General features: G+C 41.2%; 1 protein-coding gene across 2 annotated transcripts in view; it reads right to left on the bottom strand.

Annotated features, from left to right (window-relative positions):
* The window catches only part of BAIAP2 (BAR/IMD domain containing adaptor protein 2), a 192,332-nt gene that overhangs the window by 137,257 nt on the left and 38,696 nt on the right, over positions 1-16,379 (bottom strand). For both annotated transcript variants that reach the window (XM_087710144.1, XM_087710146.1), the window contains exon 2: positions 2,170-2,245. In XM_087710144.1, the coding sequence (XP_087566270.1) occupies positions 2,170-2,245 (76 nt within the window). The remainder of the gene's footprint in view (positions 1-2,169; positions 2,246-16,379) is intronic.

Below are 16,379 nucleotides of genomic sequence, written 5' to 3'. Positions count from 1 at the left end.
AGTCTCCGGAGGGCAAAAAACAGCCGAATGAGCAAACCATACATCCGTTTCGGAGATTACGGTTTGTGTGTTGGGTGGTGTTTTGTCCTCTGGAGGCTTCAGGGAAGTCTCCGTAGGGAGAAAAACGGCCAAAAATCAAGGCTGAAAACCAGCTGGCCAGCGCACACATGCAAGCTGAAGCTGACAGGGTAATGCCTCGCGTGCCCTCAGAAATGGCTCCGCATGCCACAGGTGGCACACATGCCATAGGTTTGCCATCACGGAACTAAGGAATTGTGAAATCATTTAAGAAGAAATTTTTCAGGAAACACACTCTGATTAGTAATTAAATACTATTTTGTATTTAATACTGTCTTTTACAATATAAAATATGTGGTTACTGCATCTACATTATACAGTGGTTATTTTGAATATTTTGATCTCTTTTTCATGTCTCCACCTGTCCTAGGGTTGGAACACTTGCCTCCCACAGCCCTTTACTGTCTCTTTTGTTTGTTAACAGTTCCTGCATTCCTTCACCAGCTTGACCCCTGTTTTCCTCTACAACATTGGATACAAGTGATCTTGCCTAAGAAGCTTATCATGATTGCATGTGTAATAAAGGCAGATGTGAAATACACATAGTCCTCGATTTATGACCATAATTGTGTCTGGAATTTTGGCCATAAATCAGGGTGGTCATGTCACCTGATCTGATTATACAACTGCTTTTGCGATGTTCATAAAATGAATCACCACAGTCATTAAGCAAACCACTTAATTGTTAAGTGACTCCGGCATATCCAATTGGTGCTTTTTGCTGAAAAGTGGCAAAAAAACATCAAAAATTGCAATAACATGACCACAGAAAGCTGCAACCAGTCATAAATGTGAGACAGCTGCAACCAGTCATGTGACCGTGGGAGACCAGGGTGACCTTTTACAATGGTCAGGAGAATTTTACAAACCATAAAACACCCTTTCCAAAGTAACTCCAAACAGTCATTAAGCAACTTGTCATTAAGCAAGGACTACCTGTGCCCTGAAGCCATAAGATTTAAGTAAATTAATTCATTAATCCCACTACATCTAATGTGGATAAAGTTGCAATAGACACACTGGCTAAAGTTGACAACATGAAACCAGTTTTATCTAATTTTAACTCCAAGCTTTCATCTTATGTGACACTGAACTTTAAACATTTTAAAAATGATTGAAATGCTCATTTTGAACTTGAAAGGGGGCATCTTGCACTCAAAACAATTCTTCTAAACTTGATGTAGGGCATTTCAATTTCAAAAACATTTACATTCAAAACTTTTGCATATCTCTACCACTTCAGCTTAAAAATAAGACTGTATACTGGCAAATACAACACTACAGTCTGCAATTGTTATTTTTTAAAAGGTAAAATATGTTAAGAAAGTATAGAAAGAGAAAATGACATAGAGCAGGGGTGTCAAACTCAAGGCCCACGGACCAGAAACAGCCCACAATGTGGCTGGATCCAGCCTGCAGGGCCATCACGGAAAATATAAGGGGCCGGCCCATGTCACTTCGGTCCCGTCTACCTGCGTTGCCTCAGCCCAGGCTACTCGCATTGCTTCGACCCGATCTACCCAATGCAAAGAGGAAACATGCCAGAGTTTGAGGAGTGGCATCAAGCTGGCCACACCTACCCAGAAAGCCACGCCCACTGAGTGGCCTCAAGCTCCGGAACTCAAACGCCCACCCAGTCAGCCACACCCACTCATTCCCCAAGGTCAACCACAGTCCTAATGTGGCTCTCAATGAGTTTGACACCCTGACATAGAGAGACTAAGAAAACGGAAGTCCTAAGAATACAGAATGGATTATCATGTTGGTAAACCAGCAGCCTGTTACCGGCTCATAATTGTAAAGAAGATGTTGTGTATTATAGCACTCTAAGAAATCTTCCTTAAGAGAGCTTTCATGTCTCATATGTCATAAAGAATACTATCCTTGTAACTTAATTCAAAGAACTGCTTTGCAGCTTGTCTGGGATAACTGAAAGCCTCTTTAGCACTAAGAATGATGCTGACAACACTTTCCACAGATACTACTAGTTTTACCCACCTTTGCCATCACCAAAGGTAAAAAAAAGAGGTGCCATTTTTACAGTTGTCATGTTACAGCCATGACAAAGTAATACAGTGTTATTTCACTTACCTGCCAAGGCCTTTTCGTAGTTCTTTCCCATGGATATGAAGTTCCGGAGGCTAGGATTAAATTGTTCCATGATTGTCTATAAGAAAACAAAAAACATTAGCAATCTTAATGTGAAAGCCATTTGTGTTTTTCTACTCCTTCTACAACATGTATAAATACACAAGAGTTTAACCCACTATCCCATGAATTCTTAGAAAAAGAATCCTCCCATGTGCACATACACAGGCAATACAAACTTAAGTCACTGATGAGAAGGGGGCTGAGCTAGAAGACCTCCAAGGTCCCTTCCAGCGCTATTCTGATTGATATTTTTTAAGATAATAATGTATTCTAACAACTTATTCTATGATTTAACTATATAGCTACATGGAATATGAATCCCAGCCCCTACAACTTTCTTGCCTGACTATTCATTTTGCCAGGAATGAAAAATATGAAACCGAAACAAGTTTGAAGAACAATTACCTATGAGATATATAAGATGAAATATGTAAATACAACAGGGCTAAATAAGTTAATTGATTTGGTCAGATGCCATCTTACATATATTTTTAGAAAGATATTTTTTTCAGCTGTTACAACACTAATATAAATGTTATACTTCAACCAATACAAAGTTAAACATAGGAGCTTGATAGGCTATTTATTTATTTGTCTTATATTGCCACCAATTTGGACATAGGCAGTTTATATTCAAAAACCAATAAAAATAACACTCAGAGTGTGAAAAGTGTAAACATTAAATGGGAAAGTACATAAATACTGTTTCAATCATCTCTCATCTTTCATCATTTTATAGGATCACAAAACACCTTGGTCCCTGGCTCCTTGAAAAACCAAGCTTTTGATATCTTTCTAAAGCAGTGTTCTTAGAAAATGAAGCAACAACAGAAAAGCTCTCACTGCATAACCTTTCAAAAATGCATTGTTCGGTTGAAGGGAGCTGGAACATGCCCACCAAGGCATGCTAGTCCTCATAGGACTAGCAATTCCACAAATGAGCCCCACTCTGATGTCCTTCTGGAAAACTGTAAAGACCTGGCTTTTCCATAGGGTCTTTTCAGAACTGAGACCTGTATCAACCACTAACCAAGTGCTCCATTACCAAAGTAACAACCCAACCTTCCACCAGAGGAACTGTGTAAGAACATTATTCACACAATGACAAGCAAAATGAAGCAACCCAGAGCAGCAGGAAAAAGGAAACAGATTCTCTATCCAACATCTTCCAACAAAATGGACGGATACCCACATGGTTTTATCAAAAAGCATCTGTCCACTCGATTCACCACAGCATGATCAACTTAAGTTATGAAAAGGGCAATACTGTCATACATTATAAACATATCACAAACAACCAACAGATCAGTGATGGGTTCCTACTGGTTCGGACTGGTTCGGATGAACCAGTAGTGGCTTGGCAGCCTGGGTCGCTGGAACTGGCAGCGAACCAGGCCTGCCATGCCCCCGAACCAGTTTTCAGGGTGCCACCATAGGCACCGCCATCTTGCTTTTTGCTTCTGTGCATGTGCAGAATTATTTTTATTGCACTGCGCATGTCCTAGATGAAGCTAAATGCCAAAAAATGCTAGGGAATTTCTGGTTGCTTGGCATTCAGACAAATTAGCCATCAACAGAGCCATAGAGATAAACCACATTTATACACCATTCCAGAAACACAATAAAAAAGCTAAAAAGGAAACAACAATGAACTATTTAATTCCTCCGGTTGCTATAAAATAATCGTTAGCGAGTTTACAAGAATTAAAGATCTTTTTAAAGAAGGTTATTTTACTGAGAAGTAACCTCTAGTTTATCGCAGCCATAAACAATCTGAATGAAGGCTATTGGCTCAAATAGATAGGTTCTAACAAATGTTTGCAAGGCAAATCAGAAATACTTCAGATAATAAAAAATGAACTCCTCGTTTGTTTGAAAGCTTTCCCAATTGGTTCCTCAGATTTTTGTATTCTCCTAAAAAAGTTAACTACCAAAGCAGACATTTTAAAATATAAAACTTTTGTTACATCAAAATTAAAGTGGAAGGGGAAAAAATGGCATAGATGCATAGAAAGAATACTGTAGCATATTGAAACTAGTAAAAAATATAAATTATAAATTATCAGCATGAATAGTTTCATATCATAATCACAGTAAATATATAAATTTTATTTTAAGCTAAGAAAAGGCCAGCATGCCACCAAAGTAAAGTAAAATAAAATAAATAAATAAATGAATGAAAGCAAGGAATCTTCTCGGCTCCTTCCAATCAGGACTTATGCCTCGTTATGGGACAGAAACAGCATTGGCTGCTCTTGTCAATGATCTCTGACAAGTGCAGAATGGTGCATCTATGCTTGCTTTCCTTGACCTCTCAGCAGACTTCAATAGCATTTTTTTGTCTTTCAAATAGTGGTTTATCTACAAGGAATATACACATACATGGCAAAGTCAGGCAATCAATCAACTACAGCACGGAAACACACATGGAGAGAGAGACACCATCACAGAGATGGAACCAAGAGTTGGGAAAAAAAGAGTTGCAATCTATTCACACGCCCTGTCCACGTCACTGAAACCTCAAAGAATCCAGAATAACCAGACAAGTATTACTAAAATTAAACATCTGCTGACAGGAGAATAACCAACTGCCATCAGGATGGATTCCTGTTGGTGTCATCTACTACCTGAGCCATACCTTCATTTCAGCTTTTCTCATTTGAGTCATCTGATAGGAAGTTCCAAATGAAGAATCACTGGGTGTCAGCAAACTGGATATTAAAGGTCCAATTTCCTATGGCCCACATTTTCTTGTCAGTGGGGCAATAGTGGCTGAGATACTTAGAAATTTTGCCTGGGATAAAAGTTGCTGTTCTTATCCCATCCAAAATCAGTACTTTGATTCTAATCCACCCTGGATAAATCTAGGCTCATCTTATTGTGGATCTCAATTTTGTAGTAGCCATGTACATCTATAACAAGGGTGTTAAACTCAATTTCATTAAGGGCTGCATTAGGGTTGTGTTTGATTTTGGGGGGCGGGTGAGCTTGGCCAGAGTGGGTGGGACCAGCTCGATGTCACTCATGTCAGGGGTGATATTTACATGAAGCCACTGGGTGAGATCATACGTCGGCACGGGATAAAATACCACCAATATGCGGACGATACACAGTTGTATCTGTCCGCCCCGTGCCAACTCAGTGAAGCAGTTGAAGTGATGTGGCAGTGTCTGAAGGCTGTCAGGGTCTGGATGGGAATGAACAAGCTTGCACTCAATCCCGACAAGACTGAGTGGCTATTGATGCTCCCTCCCAAAAATTGGCCATTTACTCCATCTCTCAGGCTGGGGGGTGAAATTATACGCCCCTCAGAAAGGGTTCGCAATTTGGGAGTCCTCCTGGACCCACAGCTGACTTTAGAACATCACCTGTCGGCTGTGACCAGGGGGGCATTTGCCCAGGTTCGCCTGGTGCACCAATTGCGACCCTACCTGGATCGGGAGGCCCTCCGAATAGTCACTCACGCCCTTGTGACCTCAAGACTGGACTACTGTAACGCGCTTTACATGGGGCTGCCCTTGAAGAGTATTCGGAGACGTCAGCTTGTCGAGAATGCAGCCGCGAGCGATAGTGGGTGTACCTCGGTACACCCACGTTGCACCTATCCTCCGCGAGCTGCACTGGCTGCCCATTGGGCTCCGGACTCGCTTCAAGGTGCTAGTCATTACTTTTAAAGCCCTACATGGTATTGGACCTGGGTACTTGAGAGACTGCCTCCTGCCAATTACCTCCCTACGACCTATCAGATCCCACAGGCTAGGCCTCCTCCGAATTCCATCTGCCAGCCAGTGTCGGCTGGCAACTCCCCGGGGGAGGGCCTTCTCTGTGGCTGCTCCGACCCTCTGGAACGATCTCCCCGTTGAGATCCGGACCCTCACCACCCTTTCAGCTTTCCGCAAAGCCACGAAGACCTGGTTGTTCCGGCAGGCCTGAGGCTGATGAAATTCATGGTATCCTTCTGTGGCGGTTGCGGGAGGTGGGGGTGGGAGGCACCATTCTACAGTGGTTCTCCTCCTACCTCTCGGACAGGTCGCAGTCGGTGTTGGTTGGAGGGCAGAGGTCAACCCCTAGGCCCCTTAATTATGGGGTGCTGCAGGGGTCGGTCCTGTCCCACCTCCTATTTAACATCTAGCAATAGCAATAGCAATAGCAGTTAGACTTATATACTGCTTCATAGGGCTTTCAGCCCTCTCTAAGCGGTTTACAGAGTCAGCATATCGCCCCCAACAACAATCCGGGTCCTCATCTACATGAAGCCGCTGGGAGAGATCATCCGACGGCACGGGATAAAATACCACCAGTATGCGGACGATACTCAGTTGTATCTGTCCACGCCGTGCCAGCTCAGTGAAGCGGTTGACGTGATGTGTCAGTGCCTGGAGGATGTTAGGGTCTGGATGGGGGTGAACAAGCTGGCTCTCAATCCTGACAAGACCGAGTGGCTTGTGTTTTTCCCTCCCAAAAATTGGCCATGTATTTCATCTCTCAGGCTGGGGAGTGAAATTATACGCCCCTCAGACAGGGTTCGCAATTTGGGAGTCCTCCTGGATCCACAGCTGACTTTAGATCATCATTTGTCAGCTGTGACCAGGGGGGCATTTGCCCAGGTCCGCCTGGTGCACCAATTGCATCCCTATGTGAACCGGGAGGCTCTCACAACAGTCATTCATGCCCTTGTGACCTCAAGACTGGACTACTGCAATGCGCTCTACATGGGGCAGCCCTTGAAGAGTGTTCGGAGACTTCAGCTTGTCCAGAATGCAACTGCGCGAGCGATTGTGGGTGCGCCTCGGTACACCCACGTTACACTTATCCTCCACGAGCTGCACTGGCTGCCTATTGGTCTCCGGATACGCTTCAAGGTGCTAGTCGTTACTTTTAAAGTCCTACATGGTATTGGACCTGGGTACTTGAGAGACCGCCTTCTGCCAATCACCTCCCATAGACCCATTAGATCCCACAGATGAGGCCTCCTCCAAATTCCATCTGCCGGCCAATGCCAGCTGTTGACCACCTGGAGGAGGGCCTTCTCTGTGGCTGCTCCGGCCCTCTGGAACGATCTCCCCTTGGAGATTCGGACTCTCGCCACCCTTCAGGCTTTCCGTAAAGCCGTTAAGACCTGGCTGTTCCAGCAGGCCTGGGGCTGTTGAGCTCCACCCCTACTCGAATTGGTTGTGCTTGTTGTGACTTTTTAAATTGTTTTGTATTGTTGTTTTGTTTCTGTTTTATTCTTTTGTATTTGTTCCCCTTCCCTCCTGGTTTGTCAGCCGCCCTGAGTCCCTTTGGGAATAGGGCGGCATACAAGTCGAATAAACCACTAAACCACTAAACCACCGCTCTGCCAGCAAAAAAGGGCTCCTGAGCCCCATTTTCGGTTGCAACTGCCTTCCACAACCCTCTGCCAGCGAAAACGGTGTTTGGGAGGAACACGCACGGTGCTCGGGAGGTCTGCACATGACCCTCCCAAGCTGCGTTTTCACACCGCGGGCCAGTCCTTCACTGTTTCCAGGACGGCCCCGTGGGCCAAATCTAAGTACCCCAAGGGGCAGATTTGGCCCATGGGCCTTAGGTTTGATGCCCCTGATCTATAATATTGCACCCCTACACACAGCCCCAGTATAGATTGTTAATTATCACTTTTATAGTCAAAAAATGGAAGACCAAAGCTTTTTATAGAAATACTGTGGCAGATGACAAAGAGTATATGATGGTGTGTGTAGACAGAGAGTGGCAGAGAATCAAATCTAAACTTATCTGGGCTCTGCTGAGACCAAATTTGAAGTATTTTGAGTGATTAACAGGTTTTCTTGCTTGAAAAAGCCTCACGCGCATGGGAAAATGGGAGGAGGCAGGTTTGTTGAATATGTTCACTGCCTTGAGTTATTTGCAAAATTAATAAAAATGGGATACAAATAACTAACTAAATAAAAAAAATATGTGCCCACACATACAGGAAGAGGAGGATAGTCAGGCGCAGAATAAGGAAGGGCTCACTTACCTCCAGTTAGTGAACTATGTTCTTAAACCTTTTTCTTCATAATCACTGAAAAGAAAGGCTCTTTGTTCACTGTGTGAAACAAGCTGTGAGCAAGTCCTCCTGCCTACTGTAGCTCCACAGTCCCCAAAGTCATTCAATCACTTTGTCATTATGGCACCTTACAAATGAGACAAGGAATTTGCTAACTGAGCTTGGTAGGAATCACAACTATTTCTGTTTCTTTCAGGCCCAGAAGCTAATCCCTGAATGTCACCAGGCAGTATGGCAAACCAGAGTCAGATAATAAGAGGGTTGAGGGAAAGAGGCTGGTAACAGAACAAGAACTTCAGCACAGAATCCATGGTTATTGTTTTTTAAATGATCATCATCATTAAAAGCCTGTCACCGCTCTAGTAGTGGGGTCTTTGACAGCAGCAGCAGTAGTGGCCAACTGAAGCGGAATCCCTTCAGACCTTCCAAAATGAATTTTAAAGGCCATTTGCGTTTGGCATAAGGCCCTCTTTCTCAATTATATGCAAACAAGCATCCATAGGAAAGAATGATTTCTTTTGTCTACCCAGATTCTTTCCTCTTCTCATATATCCCAGCCTGTTGTTGTAGTTTTTTGTCTCCTCACAGCTTTGGCCACGTCCCTTCACCTCACTCAGCTTCCTTGTTTGTTGCTTGTCCTTCCCACATTTAGATGGACATTAAACCAGGGGTGAGTTCTGGCAGGCACTACTGCGGGTTCGCTCATGGGCACGCTGCGGCACGCGCATGCACAATGCAATAAAATTGGTCTGTGCATGCGCAGAAGCAAAAAACAAGATGGCACTGCCCAAAGAACCAGTTTGGGGGCATGGCAGGCCTGGGTCGCTGCCAGTTCCAATGACCCAGGCCGCCAAACCACTAAAACTGGTAAGAACCCACCACTGCATCAAACCCTTCCTGGGTGAAAGCTCCAACCCTAAAGAAGAAAGCGCCATCTTAGGAAAATCTCAGAAAAAGAGGGAGGAGAACATTTCTTTCTGTGGGGATTAGAGACTTTTTCCTTTTCTTTTAGGGCGGACAGAGACTAGCAGAGACATTCTACATAGATATGTTTAGAATTAAATTTCCATTATTTTAATAGGCAGCGTCCTGCCTTAATTTCTGTATTGCATTTATATGGCCACCCATCTAAGTGACACAAGAGAACACAGCCTTAGGGCCTTTTCCCATGCGCCTCTAACCATGGCACAACATGTCCTGGCAACATCTTGATGAAATGTGTAGAGGAAAAGGGATTCTTTGACCAGTGGATGAAATCCTAGGCTCATCAGCTTTCATTCCACAAAATTAGTTTGGTTTATAATTTAGTTTTAGGTTAGTTTTTAGTTTAGTCTTTTTAGTTTAGTTGTATTGGCTTGAAATAGAAAGCTTGGCATGTGGAGTTTCGACCTAATTTATGCCTTTTAATTAGGCAACCTACTTATCTTTGATAGCTATGCAGTCATTTTATGATTGGTTCCTAATTTCTCTCATTTGCAAATGTATATACAAGCCCAGAAAAGTTGATGATACTTAACAAAGCCTGCCTCAACTTTATTTATTTTCTACTATTTTCCCTACAACAAATGTGGAGAAACAAACTCTGATTTCAAACTTTAAAGAAAAACTGTTTGAAAACTTTGTTTTCAAACTTTCAAGTCTATTCTCCCTCAGTGCCAAAGCATCTTCAAAAACATACTCAATTCTGACCTAAATTCATTTTAATACCTTTCTAAAGGTTCAAAGGGCTTGCTAATTGATTGGCCATTTAGCTAGTTTTCTGTGATCTCCCCCCCCCCCACTTCTCTTCCCCAAAAGCTAAAATGCTGTCTCAGAGGATTAAGAAACCACCATCCAGATTGTTAAAGGAGGGTGAATAAATGAATTAATTCAGTAGGAAAATAAATGTTACAAGGATTTCTGCCACTTTACAGAAAAAAAATGATATTTCAAAGTGGAACAGGGGCTGGAACAATTCTGAATATATTTACTAGAGATTTCCCCTTCCCAATTAGACAGACATACTTTTGCTGATAAAATTTCTTAGGATCTGAATCGAAGCTCAGGTTGATCTACCCTGGTAGCTATAACAAAAACAAATACACAAGACTATATTCAAGAATTTATTTAAAGTGTTACTATTTATTTTAAATGATTGTGTATCAAATAGCCACCCATTCATAAATTGTGAACCCATAATTCATAATAAAGCAGTACAAGGAAAATCAACATTAAGATCCCTATAAAAAGATTTATATTTTGGAAAAGATTATTTCTAGAGGCATACTAATAAAACAGCCTTACCAACACGAACAACCATACAGAACCAAGTAGCTTATAAAAGTTAATTTTTTTAAATTTTAAACTAATACAAATATTTACAGTTGGTAAATATCAAATCCACCATTAAATTTCATTGAATGAGAAGCATTGCAAAGAGATTATTATAAAATAGAGCTCTTGAAGATGTTTCTGGTATCACCAAGGAAACATACTAATAAGGGAACAACATTGTAATTACTTCTGTTCTCAATGCCAAATAACAATTAACAGCATCCTTCTTAACCCATGCTTTCCTAATATGTTGGATTCTCATGCTAATTGGGAATTTGGGAAGTTTAGTCCAGTCCAATTTCAGGACACGGGTTGAGGAAGACTAATCTTCAAACTGTGCTTGTAGGAGATGACAAGGCTGAACCCGGAGAAGGGGGTCAAACATATCATCAGTCTTGAGCAGGGTGGATAAAATCAATGTTTCTTTTTAAAAAATATATTAAAAAATCAGATTTTTTTATTTAAATCAGATTTTTTTATTTTTATCAAATTTATTTTAATAAAATGCTTTTGGAGTAAAAATCTCTCTGAGGTTTTCTATTCAAGGTACGTTAATAAGTTAGTTTATTGAAAATGAAATGGAGCTTAGTTATGTAGCATGAGGCTGTATATTCTGCAATATTGGGACTGTCAGTTGAGTCAACAAAGAGTCAGAGGAGGAACTGCTGCAGGACAGAGATGACAGTTGCTCTTCAAAAATTATGATTTAAATCGAGTTGATTTAAATCAAGCCTTTTTACTAGTGATTTAAATCATAATTTAAATCAAATCCACCCTGATCTTGAGTCCCTTCATGCCCACAATAAATCTAAGCCCAGCCCACCTTGAATTCCATTGACTTTTATCTACCGCCAATTTGCTTTGACTGTTAATAGTTCAGATTCTTGTAGAGAGCATTAGCATACATTACATTCTAGTCCAACCCCCTGCCTAGGCAGGAAACCCTATACCGTTTCAGACAAATGGCTATCCAACATCTTCTTAAAGACTTCCAGTGTTGGGGCATTCACAACTTCTGGAGGCAAGCTGTTCCACTGATTAATTATTCTAACTGTCAGGAAATTTCTCCTCAGTTCTAAGTTGCTTCTCTCCTTGATTAGTTTCCACCCATTGCTTCTTGTTCTACCCTCAGGTGCCTTGGAAAATAGTTTGACTCCCTCTTCTTTGTGGCAACCCCTGAGATATTGGAAGACTGCTATCATGTCTCCCCTAGTCCTTCTTTCTATTAAACTAGACATACCCAGTTCCTGCAACCGTTCTTCATATGTTTTAGTCTCCAGTCCCCTAATCATCTTTGTTGTTCTTCTCTGCACTCTTTCTAGAGTCTCCACATCTTTTCTACATCGTGGTGACCAAAACTGAATGCAGTATTCCAAATGTGGCCTTACCAAGGCATTATAAAGTGGTATTAACACTTCAGGTGATCTTGATCCTATCCCTCTGTTTATGCAGCCTAGAACTGTGTTGGCTTTTTTGGCAGCTGCTGCACACTTCTGGCTCATATTTAAATGGTTGTCCACTAGGACTCCAACCTGTACATTTCGTTTTTGTTGCCTAAATGTAGAACCTTACTCTTTTCACCATTGAATTTCATTTTATTAGATAGTGCCCAATGTTCAAGTTTGTCAAGATCCTTCTGTATCTTTAGCCTATGTTCTGGAGTGTTGGCTATTCCTGCCAGCTTGGTGTCATCTGCAAATTTGATGAGTTCCCCATTTATTCCCTTATCTAAATCATTGATGAAGATGTTGAAGAGTACTGGGCCTAAAACAGAGCCTTGGGGTACTCCACTGCATACTTCCCGCCATGAAGATGCAGTTCCATTGAGGACTACACGTTGAGTTTGGTTGGTCAGCCAGTTAGAAATCCATCTGGTGGTGATGCTGTCTAGCCCACATTATTCTACTTTATCTAGTAATAGGTTATGGTCTACCTTATCAAATGCCTTACTGAAGTCCAAGTAAATTATATTGACGGCCTTCCTCTGGTCCACTAATTTTGTCACTTTGTCAAAGAGTGCAATAAGATTAGTCTGGCATGATCTGTTTTTGACAAACCCATGTTGGCTTTTGGCTATTACTTTGTTTGCTTCCAGGTAATTCGTTACTTGATTATCTTTTCCAGAATCTTTCCTGGTATTGAGGTCAGGCTGATAGGTCTGTAGTTTCCCAGATCTGTTTCCCCCCCCCTTTTTTTGAAGATGGGAACCAAATCAGCTCTTTTCCAGTCCTCTGGTAGTTCCCCGGTGCTCCAGGATCTCTGAAAGATATAGTTCAGTGATTCTGAGATCTCGTCTGCCAGTTCCTTCAGAACCCTGGGGTGTAATCCATCCAGTCATGGTGATTTGAACTCGTCTAGGGTATACAGGTGCTCACTTACCATTTTCTTCCCTATTTCAACTTGTGTTCTAATCTGATTTTTGTGGTGCTGTTTTTGATAGCTTGGACTGTTTTATCCCTTTGTGTAAAGACAGATGCAAAACATGAGTTAAATAGTTCTGCTTTCTCCCTGTTGCTTGTCACCTTCTTGCCACTTTCTCCCAGCAATGGAGCAATTGTTTCCTTAACTTTTTTCTTGTTTTTAACATGTTGGAAGAAGCTTTTTTTGTTATTTTTTTACTTTTGTGGCAAGCCTTTCTTCATTGTGAGCCTTAGCTTTCCTCACTTCATCTTTACATGCTCGGGCTATTTGCTGATATTCATTTGAAATCTTCTGATTTTCTTGGCACTTGACACTATCCATATGAAAAGAGACTTTGATATGCCCCCTCCCTCCCTTCTTCTACTTCTCTCTCTCTCCACACACAACTGAGAACTCCAATCTAATGCTCTAATGGAAGAAGTGTCTTATCACTGAAAAAAGCCTTATCACTGACCTAAAACCAGTTGGGTTGCATATACAACTGGTGCAATGAAACTGTCCAAGCTATCTTACCATTCATTTCTCACACTATGGCAGGCAATAGTTTTGGCTATCACATTCCCTTTGGAGGGCACAGTGTTGGGGATTGGAGAGAGAAGAGAAAATCAAAACAAGATTATTTTGCCAAATAAACTGATTAAACATCTGCTACCTCAACTGAAGCCAGCCACGCAGCTAAAAATCTCATTTGCTACCTGAATCATTTTATCCCTTATTTCTGGATTTTATTCTTTCAAGCCAATGACCAATGCAACTCCTTGCTAGTGTTGAGTAGCAATGACACATCTTTATTTCAGCTGATTATTCATTTTAGAATAAACAACATTCTTCTCACAGTGATAGTTCCAAGCTTGGTAGAGTATATTGTGGATGAAGGTAATGCTATTAGAATTTGGGCGGAGAGAAACTGATTAAGCTTTGTAAACCTTACGCTTAGTTCTGAACAATAGTTTTATTCCAGCAGGCTTCTGAACATGCTAAGGGAACAGAGATATTTACACAAACAAATAGGATGACCTTGATCTTCTATTAACAATGATATATTAAATAATTGCATTTGGGGGATTCTTCAAGGAAGCAAACATTTTCCTCAATCTCACACCTTTGAACAGTTATCCAGTAACAGAGACTTACTTAGTTATTTCACACAATTTACATGGTTGCTCCAATCACAGGCTCAGAGCAATTCACAACTATAAAAATATAACAATGAGATGGATGGCATAGAAATTATTATTGTTGTTGTTGTTCTAATCTTCAATTTGATTCACAGTCTAGGATTGGTAAAAACTTAACAGTTCAAGTCCTCCCCAAGAACCTAATTGCTGTAAAGGTAACATCTGAATATATAGGCAATTCCGAGTTATGTGGCTTCTTGCAAAATTGTTGTTGTTGATGATGTTAATGATGTTAATAATAATAATAATAATAATAAATAAATAAATAAATAAATAAATAAATAAATAAATAAATGGTAATTCCAGTGGTAATTGGCACACTGGGTGCTATTCCAAAAACACTGGAATTACATTTAAAACAGTTAAAAATTGACAAAATCACCATCAGTCAAATGCAAAAAGCCGCACTGCTTGGATCTGCACGCATATTATGAAAATACGTTACAACGTCCTAGGCCCCTGGGTGGGGCCCGACTAGTAACCAATGCCAAATCCGGCGAAACAACTGGCCGCTGTGATACAATTGTATAATAATAATAAATAACAAAATACAAAGACATACAAATAGAAATAGAATGACTATGGCAAAGGCATGCAAGGGTAGTACCAATAGTAATAGGCTCCTTGGGTGCAATCCCTAAACATCTGGAGCACCACTTGAACACTCTACGCATTAACAAATTTGCCATCAGTCAATTGCAGAAGGCAGCTTTACTTGGAACTGCTTCCATTCTGCGATGATATCTGTAACACCATCAAACATCTAGATTTGCCTTATCCCAGGTCCTTGGTAAGGACACATAGGTAGACAAAAATGCCAAACCCAGACTGAACATCTGGCTGACTGTGTGATGAATAATAATGCAGCAAACCGTATCAACCATTAGCACCAGTCAATGGTATTTGTAATGCATTTTTGAATGTTCAGTTGGCTGAGTTTCATGTTTAATCAAAATTTGGAAACTGGGCAACCAGCATGTATTTAGAAAGCTGCAAGATCCTGGGGTCACATGATCACCATTTGCAGCCTTCCCAGGGGGTATCTGACCCACACATCAATGGGGAAAGCCTGATATGCCTAATGACTGCACAATTCACTTAACAATCACCATAATTCAGTAATTTACTTAACCACTGGGGCATAAAAGTTGTAAAATTAGGTATGACTCTCTTAATGGCTGACTCACTTAGTTAAGGAAGTTTCGGTTCCAATTGAGATCATAAGTTGAAGACTATCTGTAAATACAAATGGTCTTCTGAGGAAACCCCAATAGATGTCATAACATTCATTCACTAACGCAAGATGATAAGACTATGAGTCTGTCACTTTGGTGCACCCTGCTCTAAAATGGTCACTCTGGCACACTAGCTTAACGCAGACAAAAGTTGTAAAGCAGGAGCCTATTTGCCCCCTCCCCCTCTATATACCAGGCTAGGACCTCTAGCATATCTCTTGCTTGACCTAGGCCCTAGAGAGAAGATGAACAACTGTATGTTGATGATAACTCAACCATGAACCACTGTATTGCCTATCCCAGTAGCTTCCTATAGATGCTGTACAAAATGAGAGACTAAATTAAGTTTTAGGACATCTCATGCAGGAGTAACCAAGGATTTCTGCACTTATTCCCCATCACCACTTACTGGACTCATGGACTCAGGAAGGTATGAGATTACTGTAGCACACTGGCTCTAATGCCCAACGCATACATGATCAAGCAGATACCCTGACTGGTTTTATCAAATGCCACGAGAGACCTAGCAGGAGTATTCCCTCCCTCTCAGTCTCATTTAGAATCCTCCCCAAGTGACTATTCCAGAGACCAACTGGTTGAATGACAAAACTATCAGAGTATACCCTCAAGATATAGAAACCAAATAGTGACCATAAAACCATTTCCTGTTTTTTCTCTGGATTATAGAGACTGAATTCCAGCACATTTATTATCATAAGCTTATGGTAGACACAGGTTTTTTTTAACATATTCATAAAAATAAAAAGAAACAACCAATTATTGGGATAGATATGCCTTGTCCCAGGACCACACTGCAGGAAAAGCATGATCACTTTAAGGAATTACACGCAGGGGCCACAACTAAGAATTTTAGCAGTTAGACTTATATACCGCTTCATAGGGCTTTCAGCCCTCTCTAAGCAGTTTACAGAGTCAGCATATCGCCCCCACAGTCTGAGTCCTCATTTTACCCAC

This window comes from Thamnophis sirtalis, unplaced genomic scaffold, assembly GCF_051295495.1.
Source record: "Thamnophis sirtalis isolate CommonGarterSnake01/CBP01778 unplaced genomic scaffold, rThaSir2_p1.2 scaffold_3, whole genome shotgun sequence".
Lineage (NCBI taxonomy): Eukaryota > Metazoa > Chordata > Lepidosauria > Squamata > Natricidae > Thamnophis > Thamnophis sirtalis.
Note: the sequence above shows the minus strand (reverse complement) of the source record. Positions and strands in the feature narration are given on the sequence as shown.